The following is a 13,129-nucleotide window of genomic DNA, read 5'->3' as shown; positions in this document are numbered from 1 at the left end:
AGAGGCTGCGAGGTTGGCCTCATGCAGACCCCACTGCAAAGCCGGCACGCTGGCACAGGCCTCCCTCTCACCTCCTCTCCCTCTACAGGAACCTTCCCAGAGCCATCTTCATCTCCATCCCACTGGTCACATTTGTGTATGTCTTTGCCAATATCGCGTATGTCACTGCAATGTCCCCCCAGGAGCTGCTGGCTTCAAACGCAGTTGCCGTGGTAAGAAATCAAACTCCCAGCCCCTCAGACCAAGAATGCTGACGTAGACTTGCCTCTTAGCCCCACTCACTTTCCCCTGATCTGTGACCTTATGAAAGTGAAAACCATCCCATAACCTCAGGACAGAATCCACACGTGTCTTTGATGGGGCGTCTTCAAGTGCCCACACACCTGGATGGCTGCAAAATGGAAATGTTTAGTATTTGACCCTTTACAGAACAAGTGTGCTGACTCCTGGAGCCCTCTGCACCAGAGGGTTGTATCTGGGAGACACGCTGCTCCTCACAAACATCTGCACGAGGCACACTGTTTCTCTCTGCCTGTTTTTGGAAGTGCAAGCTCACTCCTCAGGGAAAAGTGAGTTTGCAAGCAGGAGAGGTATGTGCCTTTGGGGGAAAGAGATCAGGCAGGTCCGAGGGGCTGGGGCCCTTGCTCTGTGAGAGGCCTGGGAGCTGTGTGGCTCTCACCTGGCGTCAGGCTGGGCCATAACCGCCCCCTGCCAGTGTCATCATTTGTCTCCTCTCTGAAGACTGCTCAGAGACCATGACCAACAGCCTTCCACAGCAGGCCATCTATTCTACACTACTCCTCCCTGGTCACGTTCTGAAACCCAGCTCAGCGCTTGTAGAGAAAGCTGGTTGCCCTACATTTTCTATTCCTCCAATACATGAAGGTTAACGATAACTTCACAACCTTTCCTCTTACAATCTTGGTAGTGGTAGGTTCTTATTTTTTCCCATCAACATAATGTGTTTCTGCGAATTCAGAAATTCTCACCCTATGAATTAGATTTATCCCTGTTTTACAGGTGAGAAGCTGAGGCTTGGGAGGCAGAGACAGGAGGATCACGGGTTCGCAGAGAGCCTTAGCTACTTAGCAAGGCCCTCCACAACTTAATGAGACCCTGTTTCAAAATAAAGAATACAATGGGGATAGGGGTATAGCTGGGAGGTAGAATGCTTCTGGTTCAATCCTTAGTACTGGAGAAAAAAACAACTGAGGCTCAAAAATTACAAACCTGAGTCTGGGTGTCTATACCCAGGCAAGCAGCAAAGTGCTTAGTGGTAGAGCACTTGCCTCATATGCACCAGGATCTGGGTTTCATCCCCAGCAGCATGTGCGTGCGTGACCGCACGCGCGCGCGCGCACACACACACACACACACACACACACACACACACACTAAATATAAATGCTGGTTCATTACTACTAGTATTACCACCATACACTGTCGCCTTTGCTTAATTAGCTCAAAGCATGTACCAGCCCTAGCATGTGGCTCTCACCGTGGAAGCTGTGAGATCGGCGAGGACGAGCGGCCGGGGCTGGGGACCAGCAGGCTGGAGGTGCGGAATCCCGACCCTCCTTTTCTACTCACCCCTTGTTTCCTCTCCCAGACTTTCGGAGAGAAGCTCCTCGGGGTCATGGCCTGGATCATGCCCATTTCTGTCGCCTTGTCCACGTTCGGAGGAGTTAATGGGTCTCTCTTCACCTCCTCCCGGTGAGTGCTGCCTGGGCCCTTGGGCCAGCGCCGCCTGCTGTGCACATTGCTCTGTGTGCATGGTGGGCTGTCTCTGTCTAGAGGGGTCCGCGTGGGCATCTGGTGGTGGCTTCGCGGAGGCCTGTGTGTTATTGTGGGTGCTGAGGGGGTGTGCTGCTCACGCAGTGACCTATGAAGCATGTGGTACGAGGTCCTGGGTGCTTCACATGTAGTGGTCTGCTTGTTCCAGAAGGAGCAGGGGCTGTGTTGGCAGCAGAGGGTGTCTTGGCCACAGTCCTAGAACCACCTTTTCTTCTTGCCTGGGCTCACACTGCTGCTGGCTAGAAAGGAACCCCACTCTGAAAGAGACTAGGAGAGAGACTTATGTGTGTGTGTGGGGGGGGGCGGGTCTGTCCTCCCATGAATGTTCTGGAACCAGACCGTGTGGGATGGGATGACTGAGTGCCCCGAGGATGCAGGCACCGAGGGAGGTCACTACGAATCTTGGGTGGAGAACCTGAGGTGAGGGGATGGGAAGAGTGAAAAGAAGGCATCTGTTGGTGAAGGAGGCTTGCAGCCACGCCCCCGTAACTCCCTGAGGAGCCGGAAGCTTTTGTGGGCCCCAGAGTCCCCCACTCCTGCCTTCACCCATCCAGGGCTCCGGGCCCCTCTGTGTTCCTTTCTGCCATTCCCAGAATGAACAGTCAGCACCACCAGATGCTGGATGATTCCCATTACTGTGGTCCCAGGGTTCTTAGGAATGCCCCCCTGCTCTTTGGGCACAGTCCTGCTGGGTGTGGTGGCCCATGCCTGTAATCCCAGCTCTTGGGAAGCTGAAACAGGAGGATTGCAGGTTGGAAACTAGCCTCGGCAACTTAGCAAGATCCTGTTTCCAAATAAAATAAAACAAGGCTGGGTATGCAGGTTGGAGGTAGGAGGCCCCTCGGTTCCATCCCCAGTACCACACACACCAAAAAGTAAAAATAAAAAAATAAAGGTCTAGGGGTATGGCCCGAGGTAGAATGCTCCTGGGTTCAATCCTCATTACCAAAACAAATCAAAACAACAACAACAAAAACCCTGAGTTTAGCTGTTTCCAAAGCCACATGCCACATCAAGAAAGAGTTCCTGTGAAATGACAAGGGACTGCCATGTTTTCAGGATCCCAGGCAGGAAAGACGGAGCGTTGGCCCCTGTGCTCCGGGACCCTATGACACTCACCCGCAGCAACCTTGTGTGCGTGTGACACAGGAGCAGTGGCCGCCTAGAGGCCCCACCCGAGGGCAAGCGGTAGACGAGCCGTGACCCAGGAGGCTCCCTGGGATCTGTGGAAAAGAGTGACTGTCCACAGTTCTTTACAGTGGGGTTTTTCCCTCGGGCCGGCCATGCAGCGGTCTGAGTGCACGTGGTATAGTCGCGTGTGCATGCAGGAGACGGGCGCATGGTGTGCTCGGCCTCTGGTTCAGAGGTGCAGCCCCACCCCTCAGGCCTCCTCTGCTCATCTTCCTGTTCCTTCTCTCCCTCCCTCCTCAGTCTTCGTGTGCTGGGGTACGGAGAGGTCCATCCCTCCCGAGAGTCAAGAGTGTGTGAGGATGTGTTATGCTTAGTGTTGTCAGATTGTTTCTTGTGAACATGACACTTCGAGTGCTCATGGACCTGGACGATTGCACTCGGTCCTGGCTGCACGTGGAGGAGGGACGCTGGCTGTGTGCACGAGGAGGCCCCAGAGCACCTGGGCGCAGTCTAGTGCATGAGCCGCACTGTAGACGGGGTTGTAGCGTGGGGAGGGGCAGGATGCATGCGTCTGCATGAAACCAGTGGCCGGCCTAGCTAGGTAGTTCTCATGGGTAGAACTGCTCATGGCTCTGGGCCGTAGTCAGCTCCTACACTTGTGACCAGCTGCCACTGTGAGGTCCACACAAACCCATTCACAAACGACAGAGTAAGAGACGGTGCTCTTCAGAACTCCCAGGGTGCTGACTGCTCTCTCTGTCCCCACCACACCATCCTATTTTTTTCAGCCCATTTTTTTATTCTTTATTTTGAAACAGGGTCTCCCACTAAGTTGCAGAGGACCTCACTAAGTAGCTGAGGTTGGTCTCAAACCTGTGATCCTCCTGTCTCAGCCTCCCAAGTACTGGGATTACAGGCGTGCACCACCATCCCCGGCTCCACGCCATCCTCTTCCTCTCATCTCTTAGGCACTTCTTTCCCTAGAAAAAAAGGAAAAGTGGTCACATTCACACTAATATGTAAATAACTGCTAATATCTTATAGTATTTTCTCTTGGAAGAGGCATAGGGAAAGAGAAGACCTGCTTTTTTTTAGCTTTTTGTATTATAAACTTTCTCTCCTGCTGAGGTTCTACAATCAATCAATCTCTCTTTCTCTCTCTCACACTGAGATTTTACAATTTCTGTTATACTTTAGCTTATCAAAATGTAACCTACAGCCAGGCGTGGTGGTGCACGCTTGTAATCCCTGCGCTTGGGAGGATCGCGCTGATTTGGAGCCAGCCTCGCTGGCTTAAGAGACCCTGTTTCCAAATTTAAAAAAAAAAAAAAAAATAGGTCTGGGAGTGTAGCCTGGAGGTAGAAGGGCTTCCAGGAACCCCAGTACCACAAAAAAAAAAAAAAAGTAACCTACAGGAGAAACTGAGTAAAGGATATATATATATATATATAATTTCCTTGTATTATTTTTGTGTTTGTTTTTTAGCACTGAAAATTGAACTGAGAGGCATTCTACCTCTGACCCACACTCCCAGCCTCTTCTTTCTCCTCCTCTTCCTCCTCTACCTCCTCCTCCTCCTCCTCCTCCTCTTCCTTCTCCTCCTCCTCCTCCTCCTCCTCCTTCTCCTCCTCCTCCTCCTTCTCCTCCTCCTCCTCCTTCTCCTCCTCCTCCTCCTTCTTTTTAAACAGGATCTCACTAAATTGCTGATGCTGTCCTCAAAACCGAGATCTTATGTCTCAATTTCCCAAGGTCTGGGACTATAGACATGCACCACTACACCCGGCTTTTCTATATTGTTTGTTATAACTGTATGTGAAACTATGATTATCTCAAGTTCAAAATAATTTTTTTGTGGTACTGGGGGTGGAACCCAGGGTCTTTTCTACCTCCAGGCTATACTCCCAGACCTATTTTTTATACTTTATTTAGAAACAGGGTCTCACTCAGTAGCTGAGGCTGGCTTTGAACCTGTACGATCCTCCTGTCTCAGTCTCCCAAGCGCTAAGATTACAAGCTTGTGCCACCATGCCCGACTCAAAAGTTCAATTTTTTAAAAATAACTGTTCTGATTAGAATTGCCCTCATATAGAGTGTGTGTGTGTGTGTGTGTGTGTGTGTGTGTGTGTGTGTGTACACCCAGGGGCATTCTTTTTTTTTTTTTTTTTTTGTGGTACTAGGGGTGGAACCCAGAGGCTTTCTACGTCCGGGCTATACTCCCAGACCTTTTTTATATTTTATTTGGAAACAGGGTCTCACTAAGTTGCTGAGAGCCTCACTAAGTAGCTGAGGCTGGCTTTGAACCTCTGCGATCCTCCTGTCTCAGCCTCCCAAGCGCAGGGATTACAAGCATGTGCCACCACACCCGGCTCACCCAGGGGCATTCTACCTCTGATTTATCCCTTGCTCTATTTTATTTTTTATTTTGAAACAGGTCTTACTAAGTTGCTGAGGGCCTCATAAATTGCTGAGGCTGGCCGCAAACTTGTGATCCTTCTGTTTCAGCCTCCCAAGTACTGAGATTACACGTTTGCAGCACCACGTCCTCCCAGCTCTCTTTTAGAATTTTAATTGGTGTTTTTTTTCCACCCTTAGGTATTGGGGGTTTGTACATAGCATGCTCCAGATCCTGGCTTCAATCCCAGCACATTAAAAAATTGGGGGCAGCACTGGGGATTTAACCCAGGGGCGCTCTGTCAGTGAGCTACATCCCCAACCTTCTTTTTTTTATTTAATTTTTATTTTGAGACAGAGTCTCAACGTGCTGCTGAGGCTGGCCTCAAACTTGTCATGCTCCTTCCTGCCTCAGCTTCCCCAGTAGCTGGGATTATAGGTGTGCACCACCCAACCCAGCTAAAAATTTTTGTTCTATAAAGCATAAAAAAGAAAATTAAGCTCACTCATAATGATACCACCCAGAGGTAACCAGTTGACATTTTGGTATATTTTATATGCCTGTAAATAATTTTTGAATTAATTGGAATCACAGTTTTCTATCGTATTTTTTCATTTAATGTTATATTATGAGCATTTTTTTGTGTGTATGGCACTGGGGATGGAACCCAGGGGTATTCTATCGCTGAGATTCACCCCCAGCCCTATTTTTTATTCTTTATTTTGAAACAGGGTCTCACTGAGTTTCAGAGGGCCTCACTAAGTAGCTGAGGCTGCCCTTGAACAGCTATCCTCCTGTCTCAGCCTCCCAAATGCTGGGATTACAAGCGTGCACCACCACACCTACCTTCATGAGCATGTTCTCATGGACTCAATTCTTTTCAAAAACATTGACTTCATAATTTTCTTCTTATGTATATACCATAATTTCTCTAATCAGTCTCATGGTTTTCAGCAGTTGGAATATTTCTGATTTTTTTCATTCTATCAGAATATCTTTATATGTATTCTTTTCATTGCCTCTCCATTTCTTTAGGATGGCTTCTTGGGAATAGAATAAATAGCTCTAAGGGTATAAATTTTAAGTATAATTTACATATAATAAAATACAGAGGTCACAATTGTTCAGTCCGATGAGTTTTGGCACCACCTAGATGTTTTCATACATCCCCAGGCCAGGTTCCAATCTACCACCTACTCCCCACCCCACAGAAGCAAGACTCTGAGTAGGATAAAGGAGTTTCTAAAGCTTTCCACCTGCCCTATCCCTTGAGGGTAGGGAGGCACATTTTTTAAGGTGTGAAGACCCTAGGCAAAGGGGCGGGGACAGCCCTTCAGACATTGAGTGATGCTAGTGATAGTAGGAGCCTCGGGCCTGAGCCAGCGCCCTAGACCTCCCACCCAGGACCTCTCCTTACCCACTAGCTGCCTTGAGTCTGCCTGCATCTGTGAAGCTGGACGGTGTGGCACAGGGTGGGCTCCTGGTTGGAGGGGGTGCTGCTGAGTGGGCAGAAGGTGGGAGTGGAGAAGGAGCCCTGGCTGTGGTCCACCAGCTACCCCGGGCTGACCTGATTTTCTCTCTGCCAGGCTGTTCTTTGCTGGAGCCAGAGAAGGCCACCTTCCCAGTGTGTTGGCAATGATCCACGTGAAGCGCTGCACCCCAATCCCGGCCCTGCTCTTCACAGTAAGGGCCCCTTGTGCTGCTGGCCCCACACACCTCCCTCCCTTCCTTTGTGCCTGCTGTCAGCTGGGAGCTCACGTTACACACACACACACACACACACACACACACACACACACACACACCTGCCACCCTTCTGCTCTGCACCTAGATTTCAGTGGGCCTTAGATAATCTGGCAAGTGTATTCATTGGCTTTATCAATATCAAGGGTTCTATCAAGGAAAGACTCCGAGTCCCAATAAGAAAAATCATAAAGAAAAGACTGATAAACTGAAAGTTTGAGAAAAAGAGAATTGGGGATGGGGAAGAATTAATAGACTCAGAAAGCGCTAAATGAAAGAGCAAAGACATGTCTCCACTGGGTCATATTATTTATATTTTCCTTCTGGATCCTGAATAAAACATTAAAAATGACTTTGGTCCCCTGGAGAAGAGGTCAGAAATCAGGATAACAGAGCTCTTGAGAGTCCAGGACTGGGGGAGTTTCAATGTTTGGAACAGAATGCAGGTCACCTTGATGGGTTGGTTATAAAAGGCAACTGGAGAGCTGTGGCTCCCAGGGGCCACACAATTTTTCTCTTTGGGCCATGGAGCCAGTACTGTGGCTATAAGATGAGTACAGCAAGAATCCAGCCTGCTCAAGTGTGTGGTGGCACACACTTGTAATCCCAGTACTTGGGAGGCTGAGACAGGAGGATCATGGGTTCGTGGCCAGCCTCAGCTACTTAGTGAGACCCTCTGCAAGTTAGAACAAGACCCTGTTTCAAAATAAGGAATAAGGGCTGGGCGTGGTGGTGCATGCTTGTAATCCCCGCACTTGGGAGGCTGAGACAGGAGGATCACACAGGCTCGACGCCAGCCTCAGCTACTTAGTGAGGCTCTCAGCAACTTTGTGAGACCCTGTTTCCAAATAAAATATAAAATAGGTCTGGGGGTATAGCCCGGAGGTAGAAAGCCTCTGGGTTCCACCCCCAGTACCACCAAAAAAAAAAAAAAAAAAAAAAAAGAATAAAAAAATTAGGGCAGGGGTATAGCCCAGAAGTAGAATGTTCAATCCCCAGTTCCACAAAAAAAAAAAAAGAAAGAAAAATCCAGCCTACTCACCCATTAAAATCTTCCTGATTATTCTCTTCATATCTCACTCAAGAACTGGACCTTGTATGGCCTTCATAAATTGTCAGAGAGGAAAAGCACAGCTCATTCTGAAAGAGCTACCGGGATCATTTTGAAGTTACAAAAGTGACATCCATCAAGAAGATCTCATAGGGATGTTATGAAGGTTAAATAATATTTGCAGAATTCTAAGAATAGGACCTGGCTATATAACTGTTTATGAGAATTTTTTTTCCAGAAAAAAAAGAAAGGAAAACAAATTAGATGACTCAGCCAGGAAGAAAGGATGAGGACAAGAACAAAGCCTTAATCCGCAGTTAACAATCTTTCCTAAGGGATTAAAAAAAATTAATTTGAGCTATAAACAAGGAAGAAAAATCAGTAGGCTGCTAGAGGTGGTTGTAAAGTCTCCATCTTGAGGCTTCCATTAGAAAATGACATGGTCTGCTGGTTGGGAAGAACTGCCCCTGAGCTCCTCCAACCTCTGGATGCCTTTCTGATCCCTGGTGATCTCACTTCCCAGTGCCTCTCCACCCTGCTGATGCTGGTCACCAGTGACATGTACACACTCATCAACTACGTGGGCTTCATCAACTATCTCTTCTATGGGGTCACAATTGCTGGGCAGATAGTCCTTCGCTGGAAGAAGCCTGACATCCCCCGTCCCATCAAGGTGAGAGAAGCCCCTCTGGGCCCCTGCCCCTCCTCTACTGGCTCTAGCCGCAGTGCAGGTTTCAGAATGACCTCTATTCTTAGCTCCTGAGCGTAGACCTTCCCCTCTCTGATGGTAGCAGGCCCTTTGGAAGTGAGGGCCATGTGTGAATAGGATAGCCCCAGCTGGTTGCAGCTGAGGAATAACTGAGGTTCCGTGTTACTTCACCATGTTTCCTGCCACCCTTAAGTCTTAAGCTCCAGGTGATTTTTCAAGGGTCTCTTGTCTCTCCAACATTTCCTCCATCTTCATCCAGTGGTGGGTTCTCGGTCTCCATCCCAGAATGAATTTCTGCTTCCCATCTGCCTATCTAAATTCTGACCATTTTCTAAGTGGGTCTCAAGTACCTCCACTTCACCCCTCCACAATCATTACTTTTTTTTTTTTTGGTGGTACTGGGGTTCCTGGAAGCCCTTCTAACTCCAGGCTATACTCCCAGACCTATTTTATACATTTTTATTTGGAAACAGGTTCTCTTAAGCCAGCGTGGCTGGCTTTGAACCTGCAGGATCCTCCTGTCTCTGCCTCCCAAGCACAGGGATTACAAGCGTGTGCCACCGCCCGGTTCATAATCATTACTTTTAAAATGCCCCTGGTCCCACATATACATAGTAGAGTACTCAGTGAATTTAATGATTGCTACAAAACAAAAACAAAAACAAGCCGGGTGTGGTGGCGCACGCTTGTAATCCCAGCGCTTGGTAGGCTGAGACCAGAGGATTGCACAGGTTCAAAGCCAGCCTCAGCTGCTTAGTGAGGCTCTCAGCAACTTAGTGAGACCCTGTTTCCAAATAAAGTATAAAAAAAATAGATCTGGGAGTATAGCCCAGAGGTAGAAAAGCCCCTGGGTTCCACCCCCAATACCACCAAAAAAACAAAAACAAAAAACAACTCTCTGTAGGCCAGACAGGGTGGCACATAACCTGTAATCCCTATACTTGGGAGGCTGAGACAGGAGGATTGCAGGTTTGAGGACAGCATCAGCAAGTAGTGAGACTCAAATCAACCTAGCATGCCCCTGTTTCCAAATAAATAAAATCGGGCTAGGGGTGTAGCTCGAAGGTAGAATGCCTTTGGGTTCAACCTCAAGTACCACACAACCACACATGCATAAACACACACAAACACCCTCCGTGATTGAAATGGATGGAATCGTTCAGAACCAGATATACTAGAACTCGACCAATTTTCCTGCAAATTAGAAGAAAGTGTGCCCTGATCGTAGGGGTAATGGAGGCTCCTTGCAGGCTGAAAGGAAAAGAAAGGCTACTGAATGAGTCTGCCTCTGGAACCCTAAAGAGGGCACCTTGAGAACGCCCCACATGTGGTCAGCAAGAAGGGATGAAGTCCACGGAGTTGGTGCATCTCTGGGCCCAAGCTACCTTTGCTACCTAGCTTTCCTGGTTTCTTGGGTCTCAGCAGTTTTCTCTTTTTCACAGTGCTTAAGAGAAATAAATTGAGGGTGATCCTGGTGAGAGGGGTGGACATTTGCTACCATGTGCCCAGTTGAGGGCCCTGGCTAGACTGTGTGGAAGCCAGAAACCAGACAGACCCAGGCCATTTCCTTCCTACCTCTCCTCCACCTAGGACCTCAGCTAACATTCCAGCAAGTTCCTCAGTCATCATAGGTTTCTCTGTCTGCCACAGGCTCTGGCATGGATGATGAGGCCTTATCTGACCCTATTTGGGAGGGAGGGTGTGAGCAATGAGGAGTGTTCCCTGCCTGGCTCCCCAACCCTCTTCCTGTCCCACTGTCCAATTACCAACATTTGTCGACATAGCATTGCCCTATCAGAGACCTTTGCTTTAAGGATGTAGGTGAAGAGGAGAAAGGGTTGTCTGAGCCTAGGGACGGTGAGGGCTACAGATCAACCGTGACTCTGTTCCACAGATCAACCTGCTGTTCCCTATCATCTACCTGCTGTTCTGGGCCTTCCTGTTGGTCTTCAGCCTGTGGTCGGAGCCAGTGGTCTGCGGCATTGGCCTGGCCATCATGCTGACAGGGGTACCCGTCTATTTCCTGGGTGTTTACTGGCAACACAAACCCAAGTGTTTCAATGACTTCATCGGTGAGTTGTTGAAGGCTCCGCTCCAGGCAGTGAGGCCTTCTGGACTGGGTTGGAGTGGTCTGGTGGGGGAGCCCCAACAGTACAGGAGGCCTGGTTCACCTTCACCTGGGTCCACAGGGCTCTGGAGAAGGAGTGTGGGACAAGAACAGCAGATGTCTTCCTCGAGACCCCTGGAGTGAGAAGAACAGATGGCAGTTCTATACTGAGTTTAGCCCTGCCGGAACAGCACCTGCCAGCCAGCCTGCAGGAGCTGCCCTGGGCTGGTTGGAAACCAGTGGAATTAGGGGGCAGTGGGCAAAGAGAAGGTGGAAGGCTGGGGTCTTGTTGAGTGAGAGGCAGCTAATAGAAGATGCAGGAGGCAGACACAGCCGGCCATCTCCTGGAGAGAGTCTCTGAGAGGCACTGGCTGTTCTGGCAAGGCAACCTGGAGTAGAGAGCTGGTGAAGGCCGCCACCTGGTTGGCCATGTCACCGGGACACTCAGCACTGACATGGCTTCTGTGTGGTCTCCTTCCACAGAGTCACTAACCCTGGTGAGCCAGAAGATGTGTGTGGTCGTGTACCCCCAGGTGGAGGAGGGGTCAGAGATGGAGAAGCTGAACGAGGACGCCGAGGAACAGACCATCTACCAACCTACTTCTACCAAGGACCAGGACCTAGCAGAGCAGCCCCAGCCCTGAGGACCACCGTCCCCTCAGCAGGCTCTCCCTCCTTTGTCCTCATTTCTGCCCTGTTTCCTGCCTGGGTCTCCCCAACACACACACACACACACACACACACACACACACACACACACACACACACCTCTGCTTCTGTCAGGCAGAGGCAGGACTTGGGTGTGAACAGTGAGACGTTATAAACAAAGATACTGACCTTTGTACCCAAAGAATCAGCCTCTTGCCCCAGGGCCCCTGTCCAAGGCCCCAGCACCAGGGCTGCCCATCCTCCCAGCGTTAGGGGAGACTGGAGATGCCAACGGTGCCCTACAGGGCCTCTTTCCAGGGCCCGCAACCTCAGGTGGCTCTTAGGAACCTGAGTTTACTACTGCCTTCCTTCCCCATCCCTGAGCCCTCTGGCAGTCATGGTAAATGGGTCAGGGAAGACAGGCTCAAGAGACTCTGTTACCACTACAGGTCAGCTGGAGAGGCCCAGACTCTTCTCTGTTCACCAGGGACCCAAAAGTAGAGGGAACGCTTCCCTCTGCCTCCTTCCCTACCCCATCTCACTGTTTCTTCACCCACCCAACCTGGGCTCCCTGTCCAAAAAAGGTTTCTTTCAGGATACCTCCTCCCTACTGAGCTAAGGACCAAGGAGAAGGAGGACGGCCCCCTCCCCCAAGCCCAAGCCAGGCCTGTGGAGCACAGTGGGAAAGGCTCAGATTGCAGGAACCCAGCCCGGCCTGCCTCTGTATCCTGCCCCCAACATGGTGCCAAAGCTTCCGAAAGCCAAAAAGGCTCTTATTTTCAGTGTAGTGGACATTTCTCTCCCAATGACAGCGCTGCTCAGCTCCTCCTCCCTCCCCAGCCCCATGGGGTGGAGCAGTGACCCTCGTATCCCTGCAGCTGCAGCCCTGACACACCCACACAGCGCCTGTCAAGCCCTGTCCTCCTCCCTGGACCTTGGCTCAGGGACCCAGTGTGAAGGATCCTCAAGTCCTTCAGGCCTGAAATTGGAGCCAAACCAGCCTTAAGTCAGCTCCCATCCAAGAACTGGGCCTAAAAATACTCCCATATTTCTAACCCTCAGGACAGACCTGGTATTAAATGCCTTCCCTAGGTAGAAGGGTACTTTCCCACTTCCCCAGAGTAGCCATTCAACCACCTGGGGGGCTATTTGGGGAGTATGTTCTCTGAAGGCCAGTTCTCCCCCCCCCTCAACCAAAAAGTCCCTCCCTTCTTGTCTCACCACCATCCCGCCATCTGGTCTTAGTGGCAGAATAGCACCCCCTTTGGAGATCCTCAGAAAAGCATCTTCTCTGTGATATGTGGGCATCTGACCTTTCCCTGTGTTCCAAAGGAAGTCTTTGGTAACCCTTCCTCAGCCATAGCCACACCTGCTATGCTGAAGACTAAGGCTCTTTTATCCCAAAGCAAGATTCCCACCCACTACCCGCCTTCCTTCTGCTTAAACTGGAATACCCAGGGAGCCCCTCCTGGCCCAGGTTGGGTTTCCCCAGCTTCTGGCTGGACTTGCCTGAACCCAGGTAGTCAGCTGCTGGGCTTGGGCTGAGTTATGGCC

At 50.0% G+C, this 13,129-nt stretch overlaps 1 protein-coding gene across 2 annotated transcripts in view; it reads left to right on the top strand.

Annotated features, from left to right (window-relative positions):
• The window catches only part of SLC7A8 (solute carrier family 7 member 8), a gene marked incomplete at both ends in the record, with an annotated part of 64,403 nt that extends 52,832 nt beyond the window's left edge, over positions 1-11,571 (top strand). For both annotated transcript variants that reach the window (XM_080707491.1, XM_080707492.1), the window contains 6 exons: positions 89-212; positions 1,610-1,713; positions 6,904-7,000; positions 8,635-8,784; positions 10,715-10,892; positions 11,411-11,571. In XM_080707491.1, the coding sequence (XP_080563617.1) occupies positions 89-212; positions 1,610-1,713; positions 6,904-7,000; positions 8,635-8,784; positions 10,715-10,892; positions 11,411-11,571 (814 nt within the window). The remainder of the gene's footprint in view (positions 1-88; positions 213-1,609; positions 1,714-6,903; positions 7,001-8,634; positions 8,785-10,714; positions 10,893-11,410) is intronic.
• Between the last annotated feature and the right edge of the window lie 1,558 nt (positions 11,572-13,129).

This window comes from Muscardinus avellanarius, assembly GCF_963383645.1.
Source record: "Muscardinus avellanarius genome assembly, chromosome: 12".
In the NCBI taxonomy this organism is placed as follows: Eukaryota; Metazoa; Chordata; class Mammalia; order Rodentia; family Gliridae; genus Muscardinus; species Muscardinus avellanarius.
Note: the sequence above shows the minus strand (reverse complement) of the source record. Positions and strands in the feature narration are given on the sequence as shown.